General features: G+C 37.7%; 1 protein-coding gene across 2 annotated transcripts in view; it reads left to right on the top strand.

Moving 5' to 3' along the window:
- Positions 1-19,652, top strand: part of RELN (reelin) — a 482,353-nt gene that overhangs the window by 438,220 nt on the left and 24,481 nt on the right. For both annotated transcript variants that reach the window (XM_087861166.1, XM_087861167.1), the window contains exons 48-57: positions 872-1,049; positions 2,662-2,855; positions 6,699-6,955; positions 9,542-9,696; positions 10,762-10,976; positions 13,110-13,287; positions 16,445-16,620; positions 16,772-16,878; positions 17,929-18,171; positions 18,725-18,900. In XM_087861166.1, coding sequence (XP_087717292.1) covers positions 872-1,049; positions 2,662-2,855; positions 6,699-6,955; positions 9,542-9,696; positions 10,762-10,976; positions 13,110-13,287; positions 16,445-16,620; positions 16,772-16,878; positions 17,929-18,171; positions 18,725-18,900 — 1,879 coding nt within the window. The remainder of the gene's footprint in view (positions 1-871; positions 1,050-2,661; positions 2,856-6,698; positions 6,956-9,541; positions 9,697-10,761; positions 10,977-13,109; positions 13,288-16,444; positions 16,621-16,771; positions 16,879-17,928; positions 18,172-18,724; positions 18,901-19,652) is intronic.

The following is a 19,652-nucleotide window of genomic DNA, read 5'->3' as shown; positions in this document are numbered from 1 at the left end:
GGTTTGCATAAGAAAGTTTTTAAATGCCTATTCAACTTACCATCAACAGAAAGGCCTAGTATTTTACTTAGAGAGCCTTAGCATCTTTGGAAGGATCTAAATAAAGTGTCCGTGTGTGTGCATGTGCGTGTGCGTGTGTGTGCGTGTGTGTGTGTGTGTGTGTGTGTGTGTGTGTGTGTGTGTCTTGTGTTCTACAGGCCTTTGTACTTTATTTTCAAAGATTTTACAGTTTGATAGGATAGTATGAATGAAGATGTTGATAGGGAATTCATACCCCCTTCTCTGCTAATCTCCGAACACCTGGGAGGTCTTTTCTTTGGTTAGTGATTCTAGCCCATATCCAGAATGACCTCTGAAACCCCAGAGCCGCCAGTCCTACATTCACATTTCCTCCCACATCGAACAGGGAGGTCCGTCCTTCGGTCAGAGATGGCAGATGCTACCCGAAGTACCCACTGCCCTTTGGAACATGGCATCTTGGATTCCTAATTGACCCAAAACCTCTTTGAAAAGACCAATTTCCTAAGTTATTACGACCTACCAATTCAGTTTGGTAGCCACAATTTCTTATCAGCTTTCTAGAGCTGTGTCATGTAGAGACAGGGCTCTAGTAAATTCTTTGAAGTTGCTTCTTTCCCTGTAAGCCCAAGTCACTACCTTAGGAATGCCTAGGGGCACTTAATTCACAGATTATTTCTAACCTAAAGCAAGCACTGTTAAGAAAAGCAGATGAATTCTGGAAAGCTCTGTGAAGATAAGTAAGCTTTCATCATCCTGGACTAGGAATAGCAGCTGTCTTCACTAATTTGAGAACACGATTGTGGAGGTTTTGTTTAATGTTGACTTTTTCCTTTCTTTTCTCCATACCCAGCTGTGACGAGCAGTGGGGTGGCCTATACTGTGATGAGCCCGAGATCTCCCTTCCAACCCAACTCAAAGACAACTTCAATAGAGCTCCATCCAGCCAGAACTGGTTGACTGTGAACGGAGGGAAACTAAGTACTGTGTGTGGTGCTGTGGCTTCGGGAATGGCTCTCCATTTCAGCGGGGTGAGTATTTGGCTACTGGTTATTCATTTCTGCATCCTCTGAGTTTCCCCCAAAAGAGTTGAGTCTCTTTTAAAGTTTAATTGACAAATCAAGATGCAGAATTAGACACTCTAAATGCACAACCCTGATGTGAACTTGCAACTTCATACAAATCAGAAAATACTAATTATTTCCAACATTTTCCCATCACAAATCAGTTGAGACCACTTAATTATGCAAGGTAGTATCAGCACAAGGCATATGTAAGTACACATTTAAAAAGGACTTAAATGAATTTTCATCCAGGAGAGTGCTTGCCCAGTGTGCTAGCGTCTTGCATCTGGATGATGCTCTAATTGAAAACTCTTGAGCTTGCAACAAATTTGGGATTTAAGGAGCCAAAAATCAGGAAAATGAGCTTCAGTGTTTCCTGAATTTATTAACAACACTTAATTCTCTCTCCAAATTATCAAAGAAAGAATAATTGTCAGTAACGACTAGATATTTTTATTTATAGCAAATTATTTTGTGAATGACAGCAGCAATGGTAGAAAATTTTTTTGATGGGGCACCTGGGCGGCTCAGTAGGATAAGCGTCTGCCTTCAGCTTAGGTCATGATCTCACGGTCCTGAGATCCAGCCCTGCATCAGGCTCTCTGCTCAGTGGGGAGTCTGCTTCTCCCTCTCTCTCTGTGCTCTCTCTTTCTCTCTCTCTCTCTCTCTCATAAATATATAAAATCTTTACAAAAAATTTCTTTGAGAAATTTTATGGTCATTCTGATTACTGCCAAAGACGAAATGTTTAGAAATAGAATTTTTTCAATACCATAACTAAATACCCGTCTTAAGCAATTTAATTTTTAAAAAATTACAACTTCATTGTCAGGTTTTTATTTCCCTACCATTCCCTATCTTAGAATTTGCGTTTGTGCCAATAAAGTGTATTATTTCTATTCAGTGTTTTAGCCAACAGTAATACAGGATTTCTATAATCCTCAATGCTAAGAATGCAGTGTTTACAATACTCTTCCTAGCGTAGATAGAACTGAAAAGGCCTAGTTTTCCGGATATGTTCTATCTGTCTATCTACACTAATAAATTAGTATAGATGACACTAAAATCAGCTATAAACATTTAAATAAAAATCATTACTATTATCTCTAATTAATAATTAAATTGTATGAAATTCTTAGATGTAGTCATTTTTAAATTTCATATTAAAATAGTTATCTCAACATGTTCTTTTATTAATAGCTATTACCTTTTAAAAAATCTAAAAATGCCTATGAATAACCGGAAACAGTTTAATAAAACAGAACAGTTACTTTAATTTCAGCTCTCCTATTGCTTATAAGAAAACAAAAGAGAATCTCCTTAGAATACATCGTCCTTTGTAAGTAATTTCTAATAATGAAATCTCACAGTTTAGCAAATATTTGCTGAGTACCTGCTTTGTGCTAGAGGCCATGCTGGGAGCTAGGCTAATGCGAGAGATGATCCAAACACCAGAATTACAATACCATGGAACTTGTATTACAAAAGAAATATAAAGAGGATGGAAGCCAGAGAAAACCTCTAACCTGCAATATGATTCTTTATCACTGTTTTGTTGGATTCTGCTTTTCTCCCTTAGGGTTGCAGTCGACTGCTAGTCACCGTGGATCTGAACCTCACCAATGCCGAATTTATCCAATTTTACTTCATGTACGGATGCCTGATTACACCGAACAACCGTAACCAAGGTGTTCTCCTGGAATATTCTGTCAACGGAGGCATTACCTGGAACCTACTAATGGAAATTTTCTATGATCAATACAGTAAACCTGGGTTTGTATTCTACTTTATCTTTAATAATGAGTACATTGAGCAAAGATGGCTGATGAGGTCTGCCAGCTTCAATCACGGGGACTGCAGGGAACCTCGAACCATACCCATTGGTAGAGATCCATAAAGATAAGGTTTCTGAGATGGATAAGCAGCTGATTGGGGGTCTTATTTTAAGAACAGCTAGTTTTTTAATTCCAGAATAAAGTAAAATATGCTATCACACTGCCAGTCATGAATAGACCCTGTGCAAAAACCCATGTGAATTAACGAATATATGGCAATTAATTTCAACGACATTTTGGGAAAATAGAAACTGGAAGATGATTTATTTATTTATTTGTTTGTTTATTTATTTATTTATTTATATAGTGTTCATTCCATTTTAGAGAATTGAGGACTTGGAAATACACACAATAAAATGTAAATATCCTTTAGAATCCTAGAGCCTATTTTTTAATTACTTATTTGAAAACCCTCACAATGGGTTTAACAGACACAATGTGTGAGTCACCTAAATATACATATTGTCAAAGGGCAAAAAGCAATCAATATGACCAATGAGAAAAGTTAAAAAGATCTTAAAAAACAAAAGAGCATATTTATTAAAGTGGAAGGAGAAGAGAGTAACAGAGAAAGAAGGTTGGAGGAGAGGCAAGAGCAGAGCAGAGGGGAAGAGAGGTGAAGGGAAAGGAGGAATGAACACGGCCCAATCAAAACACATAGAATAATTAAAAGCACCCCAAAAGGAAGACAAAACATAGATAATCCCTTGGTGCTAAAAATTAGAATAAAAATTAGGTAAAATAAAAACAGTTAAAGAATCTTATAGATGGTCATTTAAATTCAATGTATCTGTTAAGAAGAGGTTCAGTTGTGAATAACAGAAAACCCCAAGTAACTTAAACAAAAGGGTTTTTTCCTCTCTTGTATAAATTAGATCCAGAAGAAAGTAGCCCAGGGCTGTTACAGCGGCTGCACAAGCACCAGACCCGGCTTCCTTCTACCTGATACTTTTGCCACATTCAATACATGACCTCTACCTCGTGGCCCAAAAGGGTGACTCTGGCTCCTCCACATTTCCGCAGGCAGGAGGGAGAATGGGCAAGAGGGGCGTGCTGTCTCTCTTTAAGGACACTTCCTAACAGTTGCCCCTATTTCCATTCACATTTCAGTAATCAGAACTTAGTCACAGAAACACACCCAGATCCAAGGGAGTCTGGACATACCATCTTTACTCTGGGTGACTGTTCACCTCGCTAAAAAGATGGGCTTCTATTATGAAGGAAGAAGGGGAAAATGGCAGTTGAGAAAATGCCAGCCACAAGCAAACGTTTTAAATCCTGCACTTGCATTAAAGTTGGACACCAATAAAGGAATCCAGAGAAGCTAAGAGGAACACAGAGTAATAGTGCAAAAAACATGCTCATCTATTAGTAGACAATAATAGATAAGCCAAGTAAACCTTTCCTTAGTCTTTATGAAGAAAGTTATAAAGACTGTCAGCTATGAGTTCCTGAACAATTAGCATAATATACAGAGAGAAGGAAGTTAATAGGATATAAACATAACTATCTGATCTATTTTACTTCTCTTGGGGAGAAAAAAATTGACCAAAGTAGGAACAGTGGTCATAATTTATTTAAACTTTCGACAGCCTTAGTTAGATAAATTTTCACTCCAAAGGTTTGTAAAATGTAGTTAAGGATTTATCAGAGAAAGGAAACTAATTTAGAAATAGGATAGAAGGGGAGCCTGGGTGGCTTAGTCGTTAAGCGTCTGCCTTCGGCTCAGGGCGTGATTCCGGCATTCTGGGATCGAGCCCCGCATCAGGCTCCTCTGCCAGAAGCCTGCTTCTTCCTCTTCCACTCCCCCTGCTTGTGTTCCCTGTCTCGCTGGCTGTCTCTATCTCTGTCAAATGAATAAATAAAATCTTAAAAAAAAAAAACAAAACAGGAAAGAAAAAAAAGATAAAGGTCATTGCTCTGGGTAAAGAAGTCTGGTTGTATGTCCCTCCAGAAGCAGATAGATTTCTGATATTATTTGATGCACTTTAAAACGTTAAACATGCCGGGGCACCTGGGTGGCACAGTCATTAAGCATCTGCCTTTGGCTCAGGGCGTGATCCCAGCGTTCCGGGATCGAGCCCCACATCAGGCTTCTCCGCTAGGAGCCTGCTTCTTTCTCTCCCACTCCCCCTGCTTGTGTTCCCTCTCTCGCTGGCTGTCTCTCTCTGTCAAATAAATAAATAAAATCTTTAAATCAATTAATTAATTAATTAAAATAAAATGTTAAACATGCCAAATCAATGCAGATAAGTTATAGAAAGATCTTACAAGGTGAGCATACAAAAAGGGGGCAAGAAGAGGTGCAGATGAACTTCAAAATTGAAATGCATGGGGAAATAAACTTTGGAAAAGATTATTTGCCTAAGCATTGATGGTCTCCAGAGTGCCAGTAACTATACAGGTAAGGATCTAGGATTCACAGTCTACACTTTCCTTGTGTACCCTTTGGTACACAAAATGCATCTTGGTCTTAGGGTTCACAAAATAAGGACATAGTCCTAAAAATATTTAAAATTCAAGGACTGAAAATCCAACCAAAAGCATCCTCAATTTGAGTGGATCTTGATTGGTCCCCATCTGGAATATGGCCTACTATTCTGGTCTCTATACCTCAAGAAAGACATAAAAGAGAAAAAAGGGAGGAAAAATAAAACCAACAAGGAGATACTATGTAAATAAAACTAAAATAATGAACCCTTTTCAGTGTGAAAGACAAAAACTAAAAGGGCCACCATCAAAGTCCTCAACTTAAGGGTTCTTCACAGGATGAATTTGAGCTTACTGGCCCTGTCTTGGCACACTAACACTAAGAGGCAGCATTTAAAAGTTAAGGAGGGTAAATTAGCATGGATAAAAAGATGGGAATTTATGCAAAGGAGATTAAACCACAGGAAATTATTTTCCCCAGCCAACTTCATGGTTGTGAATACAAGTTCAAAAGGGTTTGATACATTCTTGGGCTTTAAATGCATAATTGCGATTAAGGGGTATTTGAGACCTCATGTCTAGCTGGTTATGATTCATATTGGAGTATGGAGTCAGATTTGTTCATGTCTGTTCTTAGTGACTGGGTTGGGGACAGCATACTGGGCTTCTTAGCACATGGTTCTTATTTAGTATTTCTTAATACATTGTTTTCAATGAAACATAAAGACAAAGCCAATGTCAAACTACAGGCAACTGGTAAAGTAATTACAAAAAAACCTGCTATCAAGCGGGGAGCCCAAATGTCCTGCGACAATCCCAGTGTCTAAAATCTAAGCAAATTGCTGATACTCATGGAAGTAGAATGAAATCCAGGTGCCAGGGGAAGGAAGAGAGGAAACCAACCTGTAGGAGACAGAAAAAAAAGTTAGTCTTGGCTTATGTCTACCAAAGTGCATATCCCTAGGCCCACAGATCTAGAGATGCCCCGCGGCAAGCAGAAAATGGTAAAATTCCTTTAAGGCCTACCAGGGACAGTTAGAATAAGTAGGTAGTTCCAGAATTCTCGAATTCGTTCACATTCCTTTTCCCCAATTTAGGGACTCCTGGACCCTCATAAACTCAAACCGGTTTATTATGGTTTTTAAAAACTAAAATTTTAAAATTTTAATTAATTTTTAAATTAAAATAAAATTTTAATTTTTAAATTAAATTTAAAATTTTTTAAATTTTATCTCATATCTTCCCCCCACCCACCACATGATTGTAACATCTTATCTCTTGTTGTAAATCTTTTACTCACATGAGATGTTTGACACAATTTCCCTCCCTCACCCCCATCATTTTCTCACAGATTTGTAAATATCCTTCTCCCTCCTGATGCTAAAGAGATTGCTACTCGCTTCCGCTGGTGGCAGCCAAGACACGACGGCCTGGATCAGAATGATTGGGCCATCGACAATGTCCTTATCTCAGGCTCTGCTGACCAGAGGACTGTCATGCTGGACACTTTCAGCAGCGCCCCTGTGCCCCAGCATGAGCGCTCCCCTGCAGACGCCGGTCCTGTCGGGAGAATTGCCTTCGACATATTTATGGAGGATAAAACTGCAGGTACATTTTTCCCTAATGATAAATAAAAATCCAGAAATGTAGTGTAGACTGGGGTCCTTTCAAAAAAGTAGATTGCGAAGCCTCTTACAGATTCTTAAATAGTATAAAAACTGTGAAAAGGCTTTCACCCTCTTGTTTCTCTCAAACTTCCTGGCTTATGTTGTAACTAAATCTTTTCTTTCATTCAAGCAGCAAGAATGTTTTAATAAATAGCATTCTATAATAATACCTTTTTTTTTCTTAGAAACTCTTCATTTCTATGTTTCCTATATTTTCTCCTTTGGGTAGAAAGCCAACATATCCTAGCCATTTTTTCTAATATCCTAAGACAAGTGTCTTGTTTTGCTACATGTCAGATGCCTTTGGGATGGCATTTCATGTTTTCGAGAGTGTCTAAAGACCCTGCTGATTACTCTTCATTCTCTCTCGAAGTAGAACAGTGATGCTGGTGAACTAGAAAAGATGTCTCCATGCTATGCTCATTTTTAATGTCTTGTTTTTGTTACATTTCATTGAAACTCTTCTGGTCATCTTTTTTAAAATGGTGTCTTCTTTCAAGGTTGTGGCTTTATCGTGCCACATCCTTGCTTATACTACAGAAAACATGGTATCCTTAAGCAAAGTAGTGATGTTTAATTATACAGCTCCTACCAACACTGCAAGTGTTGTCTGAAAGAGTTATCTGAAAATCGTTCTCTGAAGAAGGTTATTAAGGAGATTGACTTACACAGATCTGATTCAGACCTTGACTAAATTATTCATTTATTTTTTTCCCTGTGTGAGTTTCTGGTCAGAGAATAATTGATTCACTGCTTTTGTGTAAATAAAGGCACATAGAGATTATGTTTTCAAGTACCTAAAATGCGGTTTTTACTTTCGGCTTGGTTGGTGATGTACAATTGAAGAATGGTAACACTGGTTTTCTAGACACTGTAATATCTACTTACAGAAGTAGTTTCTGAAATTTCAGAAGAGATTGATGAGGTAGTTGATTAATGTACACCTGCTTTTATCAGGGTTGCAGAGTTCTGGCATGAAATAAAACATGTTCCCCGAATAAACTGGTGTGGGATATTCTTAATGGAATTCAAGTGTCTATGCACTTTGACTCTTGAGTAGTAGATGCAGGATTAAATGTAGCTCCAAATCCCGTGAATCGGGATGGGATTTGGAATGAAAATTAACAGGTAATGGCAATGGCATTGTGTTAGCCATTTGAACCCAGATGTAAACTGCTTGTTCCGTGACATAGATTAACGCTCAGACGAACTCCAAAGGACACAACACAGGTGAAGGCTGAGTTTCAGTTACATTGTTCGGTCCCTCCTCTGACTCCTCTGAGGCCATCCAACTCTGTGACTCGCCCAGGGACCCCAAGCCTCTGATTGTACCCATTCATCTCCATCATAAATGCTAGAGTTGACCAGGAAACTTTCAGAGAAAGAGACCTATAGAATGAGAGTATATCGTGCATTAGATGCAACTTATGGCTATGTTCCATTCCTAAACTTTCTGGGATAAAATCATGTTAAAAACACCTGTTTCAAAATTGAAAGGACATTGTGGGCAACGTGTGTGCGATTGAGAAACAGAAGGAGAGACAATAGGATGTACTTTCACTAATCAGGTCATAGTCTTGCTGCCTACGTTTTCCTTAGACTCTTACAGGCTTGTTTTTAGTCACTTTGTTGAGGTATAATTGACATACAAAAAGCTGTTGATTTTAATGTATACAACTTGATGGGTTTGGAGATAAGTATACACCCATGAAACCATCACCACGATCAAGGTCATAAATTGATCAATCACCTCCTAAAGTTTTCTCACACAGCCCCCCCCCCCTGTTTTTTATAACCTTCTTAGCAAATTTTTAAGTATACAATACAGTATTGGTAACTATAGGCCCTCTGTCACACAGTAGATCTCCAGAACTTATTGCCCTCTATTCCTGAAACTTCATACCCTTTGACTGACACTTGTCTATTTCTCCCTCTCCCTAGCCCCTAATAACTGCTATTCTACTCTCTGGTTCTATGAGTTTGACTATTATAATTTGTTTAATTACCCAGATGTCACTACCAGAATTTGAGTAGAAATAGCTAACTCACTTTGCTATCATATTACTAAAAACTCTTTGTCCTTCTTTAAATCCTGACTAAAAGTTAAATATCTATCAGAAAAGAATTGGTATAGGGACACCTGGCTGGCTTAGTCGGAAGAGCATGTGACTCTTGATCTTGGGGTCATAAGTTCAAGCCCCACATTGGGTGTAGAGATTACTAAAAAATTAAATAAATAAACTTAAAAAAAAAGAATTGATATACATGTCCCTCTACTTTTCATTTATAACACATACAATATACATTTTTTCTAAATGTAGACTTACAATGTTGGATAGTAGGTGTATCTCAACCTCCTAGTATCCATGTTCCTAAAATGATATGCTTACGTTAGTGTTTCACGTGTGAATTGTATATAATGTAAGAGAGATTTCTACTGAAAATAATATGAGATCTTGCTTAAAGTGAAAGTTTGCTTCAAGTAATTTTGCCATAACTTTGTCATAAATTTTTTTGTTCATTTAAGTGAATGAGCATTGGCTATTCCACGACGACTGCACGGTAGAAAGATTCTGTGACTCCCCTGATGGTGTCATGATTTGCGGCAGCCATGATGGAAGAGAAGTATACGCAGTGACCCATGACCTGACCCCCACGGAAGGCTGGATCATGCAGTTCAAGGTGAAAATGTTATGGTTACATAAATAACCATCCACTAGCAATATAAAAATGAAAAAGGAATATATAGAGACAAAGATCAGACAACATTTCATTGACTTAATCTATACTTTGAAAAATAAAATGTAATGTTTTGGTAATGTACATCTCAACTACATATAACTTCATGATTAAAAGTGATTAAGATGATTTTACTTCTGAACTATGCCAAGGTAAAACTTTCATAAATGTGTTTCTGCTCGGGATTAAATACTGATAGAGCAAAATAATGACAATAAAAAGGTAGGATACTGATTTCAATTCCCAGAGTCTAAATCATTATATGGCTTAGCCAATTTCTTCCTTTAAGAGGAGCTTAAAGCTCTTATGGTTATAACTACTTTTTTTTTTTTTATGAGAGCACTTTAATATTTCTAGAGAAAGAAAATTCTAGAAAACAAAGGCATGATTATAGTGCCAACATCAGTTTTAGCCAAGATTTTATGTCAACCAATTTATTTTATGTCAACTAAATTATGGTCTACCTCACTCCCACTGTATTAACAACAAATGTCGCAGTATGCCTATCTGCGTCAACCAAGGGTATTGTGCCTTATTAAAAGTACCTTCTGTTATCACTTCATTGCATCTTACTTGTAGTCGAAAGTGATTTATGGAGAGTCATAAATTGTACAACAAAATAGTAAACTTGGAAAAGCTGTTAGCAATCCTTCTTGGTCAAGCATTCTGCCAAATAGAAGTGCCAGACCATTAGCACAACAAACAACAATTTGTAAGAGTGGGCCCAGGCCTTCCAAGGCAATCGGCCAACCATGGCAGAAGCACAGCTTTCAGCTTCTCTCCAAAGTCCCTGCACAATATATTTGGCACTTTCTATAATTTGTCACCTTGGGCAACCACCTCAACTCCCCCGTCCATCAGCAGCACAGATAATGAACCTGAAAATACAGGATAGATGTGGGGCAGCGTCTGCGTAGGGACCAGTAACTTTCTTGTTGCCAAGTCCTTAGAGCAGAAACATGTAATATGGTTTTAATACTTTAACAATATTTCTTTTCTGTGTATTAGATCTCTGTTGGATGTAAAGTATCTGAAAAAGTTGCCCAGAATCAAGTTCATGTGCAGTATTCTACCGATTTTGGTGTGAGCTGGAATTATCTGGTCCCTCAGTGCTTACCTGCAGACCCCAAATGTTCTGGAAGTGTTTCTCAGCCATCTGTGTTCTTTCCAACCAAAGGCTGGAAAAGGATCACCTACCCACTCCCTGAAAGCTTAGTGGGGAAGTAAGTAAAAAGTTAAAATAAAGCCTGGTTCCAAGCATCTAGAAGTTCATTAGGGACACCTGTTGAGCCTGAAATTTTGTGTAATTGTGGGTAAAATGCTCTCTTACCCTAACTCTAAAGGTTCTCCAATTGGTGACCTCCACGATGAGCTACCTTGAAGAGACCTCAAGTTCTAATCCTCAGACTTGGGCCTTGGCAAGCCCTTCCATTTCCCAGGCTTTAATCTCTAAACATGGGGACATAACAATAGTGATAGTCTTAAGAGCCACATGAAAAGGTGTATGCTTCCCCATGGATCTTGTAGACTGTGGTCCACCATGCATCACATGCTTTCCGTATTACTGCCTTGTCACTCCATAGATGGAGCCAGGAGTAAATCCTAACTGGTCATGCTATTTGTACAAATCCTAATTCTTCATGCTATCTGTGCAAGTGTGGTTTGTAGATTTCATTTTTCTCTTACCAAATCGTTACGTTTTGCACCTGCAGTGAAAAGTCATTAGCCTGGAGCAGTGGTGAGCCGAGATGATTAAACTGTTCCCTGAGAAGTCTGTGGATAAGTTAATTTAAAGCAATTCCAAAAGATTTCCCTTTAACTGTAAAATTAGGAAAAAAAGATACACTGGAGAAAATGGCAGGCATACCTCCACCATACGAATCTTAGAGCCTGGCTAAATGCAAAACCATCTTATGAAACAGAATTATGATATATGACAAGACCATATAGAGCCTTTAAATAAGGTGCTTGCACTTGGCTTTTCCAGCGTGCCATAAATATCATTTACTACATGATCACTCACTGTTTCCTGGAACAAATCTAAAGGGCTTCGTCACTTAACTTGCTAGGAAATTAGATCAGGATATTTCCTGCTGCAGGTAACAGAAAACCCAATTCAAATGGACTCAATTAAAAATGAAATGTATTATATCTATAATGAAAAAATCCAAAGATAAGTGGACTCTAGCATGGGTTGATTCACGAGCTCAAGAATGTCTTCAAGGACATTGTTACTTCTTTCTCTCTTACTCTGACTCTTGCTGCACTGTTCACACATTGGTGTCACACTCAGCCCTCATGAACATAAATGGCTTCCAGAAAACTGAAGCAGAACGCATCCTTACCTATGTAAGGTAGGTAAGAGAAAGGAAGAGAAAGAATTGCTTTTCTTTCAGAGCCACGGCAACCACCTCCTCGCATCCCAGTGGTACGAATTAGCTCAAGAAAGCCCATCCCTGACTCAGTCAATGGCTAGGGGAGTTATCTTACTCAAACAACTCACCTGGGGTGAAATGGGTGCTGGGTAGACACCACGATGTCATTTCTTCATTTTCCCCCCTCCCATCCTCTCTCTTTTTTTATAATGAGGTATAACTTACGTTCAGCAAGGTGCACACATCTTAATCGTGTAATCCATGTAGCCACTACGTAAAACAAGATACAGAACATTTACATCACCCCAGAAAGTCTCCTCATGCACCTTGAACTCTTTACACCAAAACAGTGCAGCATATTTTGATATAGGGTTAATTATGAGGCTTGTGTTTTCCCCAGAAGACAGAGAAGAGCAAAGATGAAATCAAAATCTTGGGGAAATTCCCCTTTAAAAAACCTTTTCACAATTGTTTTCTAATTAGCGGAGCTGTTCTGAGAATATTGATTATCTTTGGGGATTCAGAAGTTGCTGTTTCCCGACCACCTGAGGGCTGTGTGCATGCTGACAAGTCTCTCTGTCAGAGGATTCACTCACCTTCTGTACAATCTCAGAAATGCAGTTACTGGGTCTAAATGGCGACACAACCACTGGACTCCAGCTCATAAGCAACTTCATGTATAATAGTTACAGATTTGTGTCTTAAAATGTTCCTGTTACTTGAAGTAGAGATTCCACTGCATTTTCATTTTGTTTTACAAGTTTGCTTACAGATCATAAAATTTAAATGAAACTAGCTTTAAATGTCCATTACTAGAAATAGATAATGATAGTCAGAAAGCTTTTTTTATTAACCCATTTCATCCTGCAAGAGTGTCTTAAATTTTTTTTCCCCTCTTGAGCACTGAATGTACATGTAGGAAAATGGACCTGAATAAAATTAACTTTGGTTCTCACTCCTCTGCTTTTGTGTTGTCAATAGTCCAGTAAGATTGAGGTTCTACCAGAAGTACTCAGATATGCAGTGGGCAATCGATAATTTCTACCTGGGCCCTGGATGCTTGGACAACTGTAGAGGCCATGGAGATTGCTTAAAGGAGCAGTGCATCTGTGATCCGGGATACTCTGGGCCCAACTGCTACTTGACTCACACTCTGAAGGTAATGTTGAAGCCCCCGAAGGAAACATTTACTCGCACTGCAGGTCATGCCTGAAGAAACATTGTCAGTGTGAGACTAATACTTTAGAACAGCATTCTTTGGGGACCCCAGTAAATAAATCCTTCAGATGGCAACTAAAGAATGTCTTAGGTTTCTTTAGATACAAGAATATTAGGATGGCCTCTAGTACAATTTATCAGTTTATAAAATAAACCCAGACTGTGTCAATGAAAGAACATAAATACTCTGCTTTTTTTAAAGCAGACTCCTAATTTGAAATCAATATGAAGTCTTCACTTTTTCAGTAGATGTACTGTTTGAAGGAAGATGCTGATGTGAAATGAAGCAAATAACCTACATTTATTATCGCAGAGAAACAAATTTTCAAAAATGACTGAACAGTACCTGAAATTTTTTACTGAATTATAATTGACATACAATGTTATTTTAGTTTCAGGTATGCAACACAGTGGTTGGTCAATTCTGTACATTACTCAGTGCTCACCGCAATAAGCGTGGTCCCCATTATGTCACCATCCAAAGTCATTACAAGATTATCACTACCTGCATTTTCGTTCAGAAAGTTCAGTGTTCTGATGTGCTGACTGCTGAAATGTGGTTGTGTGTTAAGAGTGGAGAGGTCATTCTTGGAAACTTTAGCTGTTACATCATTATTTAACGTGTAAAGTAAAGACAGTTGCCCACGCAGCTGCCATATAAGCATTTTATTTCTGTGAACAAATATAGTACATTCGTCATTGCAATTACAGAAAAACGACTAAGCCAAAAAAGCACAAGTGGCTGAAATCAAACATGTAAGTGGCAAACAATGTAAACCAAACCCATTCTGCCATTTTTTTTTCTATAAGACCACCAACAACTTTGACTAATGAATCATCGAACTTTACATCAAAAACCAGGGATGTACTGTATGGTGACTAACATAATATAATAAAAAAATATTATTATAATATAAAAAAATAAAATAAAAAAGATACCAACAACTCTGGAATTAAAAAGTTAAAAAAATAACATTGGAGCAATGCTCACTTGTGTCTGAAGCTGTTGGTCTCTTTGTTATCCAATGAGGTTCTAACATGAGAATCCTAGCCACAGATAATAAATTAACTTAAAAAAAATCTAGTTTCCTTCCTGAACATTCAAATTTCATTAGTATTCTTCAGTTGGATAAGAAATTATACAAGCCTATATTATGAACTCCAATCAGACCTAGAATTTCTTTTTTTTTTATGTTTTTTTTTAATATTTTTTTATTATATCATGTTAGTCACCATACAGTACATCCCTGGTTTCTGATGTAAAGTTCGATGATTCATTAGTTGTGTATAACACCCTAGAATTTCTTTTTTTTTTTTTTTAAGATTTTATTTTATTTTATTCGACAGAGATAGAGACAGCCAGCGAGAGAGGGAACACAAGCAGGGGGAGTGGGAGAGGAAGAAGCAGCCTCCTAGTGGAGGAGCCTGATGTGGGGCTCGATCCCATAACGCCGGGATCGCACCCTGAGCCGAAGGCAGACGCTTAACCGCTGTGCCACCCAGGCGCCCCAACACCCTAGAATTTCTAATAAGCGTTTACATGGTTAACGGTGCATGTCTTCTGACTCTTGTGTTCTTACGGGTAAACACCCATTTTTAAAATTGCATTTATTTGCTGGGGCGCCTGGGTGGCTCAGTCACTTAAGCGTCCAACTCTTGATCTCAGTTCAAGTCTTGATCTCAGGGCCACAAGGTCAAGCCCTGCATTGGGTGCCACGCTGGGCGTGGAGCCTACTTTTAAAAAAGTGCATTTATTTGCTCACATCAGTAAGGGAAGGTAAGACTGACACGTGCCTACATGACTGTAACTCTAAAGATGATTATGTTCTGAGCTTCAAGAAAGTCCATTTAAATCATTTTAACTACACAGTAAGATACCAACTAGACAACTCATCTAAAGAAATGAAAAAGTGCAGGTTTTCTATATCGAGTTACTGCAATTGAAGTTTTAACAAATTGTTTTCATGATACATCATTTCTATCATTTAAGAAACAAAAAACGAAAGCATCATACCTCAACACAGTACAAAACTATTATGGACAAAATGAATAGAAAAATCAAGGTGTTTACAATGATGCGAGGGGATGAAATAATTTTGCATAAAATGCAGCCATAACGAACCCTAATATTTTAGTTATCTACTCTCTTTGGAAAATAGACTCTTCCTGGTTGTTGATCATTCTTAGTTAGAATAAACTGGACACCTGGTAAAATATTCTGTATTTTGAGTATTCCTCATCATCATCCTGAATCTTGACCCTGGTAAATATGTAAAACCTGACTTCCAAGGTTGATTTTCTTTTGACTGCATACAAAAACTTTGGTTTCAAACGTCCCTGCCTAACCATATAGACCTTCCAAGTTCACACTGTCCCAGAAGCTAAAGCAGTCTCCAGAGTGGGGGGGTGCACACACTCCTGGGGAAAAACAAAATAATCCACTGAAAAATGTTAAGGAAAAAAGTGCTAGAACATCTGTTTTATTATATCTTATTTCTCTAAATTTTCATTTTTTTTGTGCATGTTTCATGATATAATAAATTACAATTGTACTTTTATATGCAATATAGATAAATGTATACATTTGGAGAAAATATACCTAAGTAACTTCACAAATAATAATGTTACTATAGTCAATTTGCAGTTGTTTCATTTTAAGATTCTAGGCTTTAGGGACACCTGGGTGGCTCAGTTGGTTAAGCGTCTGCCTTCAGCTCAGGTCATGACCCCGAGGTCCTGGGATAGAGCCCCACATCGAGCTCCCTGCTCAGCAGGGAGTCTGCTTCTCCCTCTCCCTCTGCCACTGCCCCTGCTTTTGCTCTCTCTCTCTCTAAATAAATAAAATCTTTATTTAAAAAAAATTCTAGACTTAAAATTCCAATAATTAAACATTATTGAATCACTTTAAATGATCTTAATATATGATGAAAAAGAAAGTTATAGGGATATCTTGCTTTTTTTTTTTAATATCTTCAGAAAAGCATTTGAAATCAGCCCTTTTTTTTTAAAGTCCAAGCTGAAACTGTGTTGTCTAAACTATTCCATAGTTATTTTCTGAAATTGTTACTTTTAATCACATCCCACTTATTTTTTTCCAGACTTTCCTGAAGGAACGCTTTGACAGTGAAGAAATCAAGCCTGATTTATGGATGTCCTTAGAAGGTGGAAGTACTTGTACCGAGTGTGGGATTCTTGCCGAGGACACTGCACTCTATTTTGGGGGATCCACCGTGAGACAAGCTATTACTCAAGATTTGGATCTCAGGGGGGCCAAGTAAGTCGTTTTTTGTTATTTTTACTGCACCATCGCAAGTTGGCCCCAACGTAAGGAACACATTTATGGGAGAAGCTGTTATCCAGGACTTGAGCAGACTATTTGTTCTAATTCACTATTCTGATGGATAATAATATGTGCTTGCATTCAGATTCCTGCAATACTGGGGGCGCATCGGTAGTGAGAACAACATGACCTCCTGCCATCGGCCCATCTGCCGGAAGGAAGGCGTGCTGTTGGACTACTCTACCGATGGAGGCACGTTTCAGGGGTGAAAGCCACACCTTGGAGCAGATTCCCAGTTTACATCCAGTGCCCCTCCAGAAAAGTTTCTGCAAAGCTTTGCTGCTTTTGCAGTGAGAATAGCGAAAATCACAAAGAGAAAGCTACAGATCTTAGTCATGTTTCACTTCCGTACATGCGGCCTGTGTGTCCCACAGAATCTACTCACAGGGGGAGAAGAGAGAAATCACACTAAAAAATAAGCTCCAAGCTTTATGAATAAAGAAAAAAAAATCTGTGTAACTGAAGTTTGATAATAAATGATACAATTAAGTAAATTTTATATGGTTTCCAAGTAAGATCATTTTTTAAACATTTTAAAAGCTTGTGTGTGGACAAGCTTTTATAAACCTATAAGAAAACTACTGTGAAAGAAGATAGTCTGAATTCATGAGTCTTTCAAAGAATATTTTAATAAAATTCTATTGTATTATTTTGAAGTAGCTGAAACCAAACCGAAAATACCATGCAATCCTTAGAAGATCGGTTTCAGCAGATAGGTATCATTTGAATAACTAACAAAGAAATACATGAACTTAAAGTATTTTAGGGTATGCAAAAGTGTTTCCTTAAGTAATTTAAACATCCCACCTACAGTCTTATCAACTGATAAGAGGGAAAATTCTTATCAGTCCAACAAAATAAAAATTGCCTAGAATTAAAATAGCTATATTAAAAGATTAAGTTACTAGGAGTTCCTGTCCAGAAACATACAAAACACAGATGTATCTCATTATTTATGAAAAATAATGCATGTAGCAACCTGAAACAAAATTTTAAGAACAGAAAATACATAATTTTTACTTCGGTGTTTTTATTTTTGGCCAAATATTTCTAACTACCCTTCCCCTCATACCATCAGCCTGATTTTGAAACAGTGGTGAACACTTACATTAAAGTCAGTGAAATCAACTCTCATTTCCTGGTTGAAGATTTCTCTGGGAGGCTTACGGTAGCTACAGTCTACTGTTGCTTTGCGGAGTTTTTTCCAGATACGTTACTACGTTGGTGTATTTGTTACTATAGGAATTACTTGGACTTTGCTCCATGAGATGGATTACCAGAAATACATCTCTGTTCGACACGACTACATACTCCTTCCTGAGGACGCCCTCACCAACACGACTCGACTTCGCTGGTGGCAGCCTTTTGTGACCAGCAATGGACTCGTGGTCTCTGGAGTGGAGCGTGCACAGTGGGCACTAGACAACATACTGATTGGGGGAGCAGAAATCAATCCTAGTCAACTGGTCGACACTTTTGACGATGGTAAGAATTTTGTGAGCCTCTTGTCTGCTTATGTCTTTAGATGAGTTACTACATGAAAAGCATTCAGAAGAGGAGCACATATTCACTGCTCAACAAATGGTAGCTATTCTTTCACCCAGTGGCTTATAAATCTTCAAAATTAACTTTGTTGAAATGTCAACTGAGAATTTAATAAATTCTATTAAAGGCAAAATGTCTAGATCTAAACATAATATGAAATTTCAGTATCCAAAATAATTTTAGTTTCCTTAGAAATTTCTGCACCACGGAGATGCACATTGCCTTGTTTACAAAGTGTGCCAAACATTTTGTAATGGTGCAAGTCAATAGACTAGCAGTTACGTTTTTTAACTTGGGTAATCATTATGCGAGCATTTAATACTGTTTTCTAAATTTGATTAATCACCTTGGATTTATATATTATACCGATTACATAAAAATCATTCTTAAAGAGTAAGCAAAAAGGCAGAGCATAGACATTTAAGTAATTCGACAATAAACCAATCAGTTCAAGAGAGTAACATGCCATATTGCTTCCAATTTACCTTAACAGAAGGTACTTCCCATGAAGAAAACTGGAGTTTTTACCCTAATGCAGTAAGGACGGCAGGATTCTGTGGCAATCCATCCTTCCACCTCTACTGGCCAAATAAAAAGAAGGACAAGACTCACAATGCGCTCTCCTCCAGAGAACTCATTATACAGCCAGGATATATGATGCAGTTTAAAGTAAGAGGAAGTGGCTCTTTCAGACAGAACATAGCATTGCATTTGGGGTTGGAGGGTGGGGAGAATGCTTACTTGAACAACTTTAAGGAAATGATTGATTTCATTCATTAAAAGGGACTCTATCTTATGAATAAAAGAAGTAACCTTTAGCAAAGACCTTTATCGGATAGGATTATTTGAGCATAGATAAAATCAATTAGCATGTTGGGACATAGCAAGAAATGTAACTGTATTGTATTTCATGTATATAATCTTGAGTTCAGTTTCCCAAACCCTGGAAATCAAGAGCTCATATAGGTACCTCTGCCTTCTCTGCCTATTTCTCTCTCTCTTTCACACACACACACACACACACACATACACACACACACAATTTATGTACCTCTTTCTCTTACTCTACACTAATTTCATATATTAAGCCACTTTCTATCCTTTTCCATCATGTCTCTCTACTTTTTTGTCTGACTTCTAAACACAAACATATGCAGTAGCCCAAATCCTCAGATTTAAGAAGGACTGTCAAATCCTCAGATTTAAGAAGGACTCTCAAATCCTTTATATGCAAATTTTATTCATAGAGGAGGTTAAAAGAGAAGTCATAGGAGAGCATTAATAGATAATCAGAAAGATAAAGCAATATCAATTGATGTTTTTCTCATTATAAAACATTTTTTTAAAAAGGGTATTACAGAAATACACTTTGTTACTAGATCATTTTAAAGACAAACATTGGTTGTTTATTTAAAACATTT

This window comes from Ursus americanus, chromosome 3 (genome assembly GCF_024610735.1).
Source record: "Ursus americanus isolate L20-20 chromosome 3, mUrsAme1.1.p, whole genome shotgun sequence".
NCBI classification, from domain to species: domain Eukaryota; kingdom Metazoa; phylum Chordata; class Mammalia; order Carnivora; family Ursidae; genus Ursus; species Ursus americanus.
Note: the sequence above shows the minus strand (reverse complement) of the source record. Positions and strands in the feature narration are given on the sequence as shown.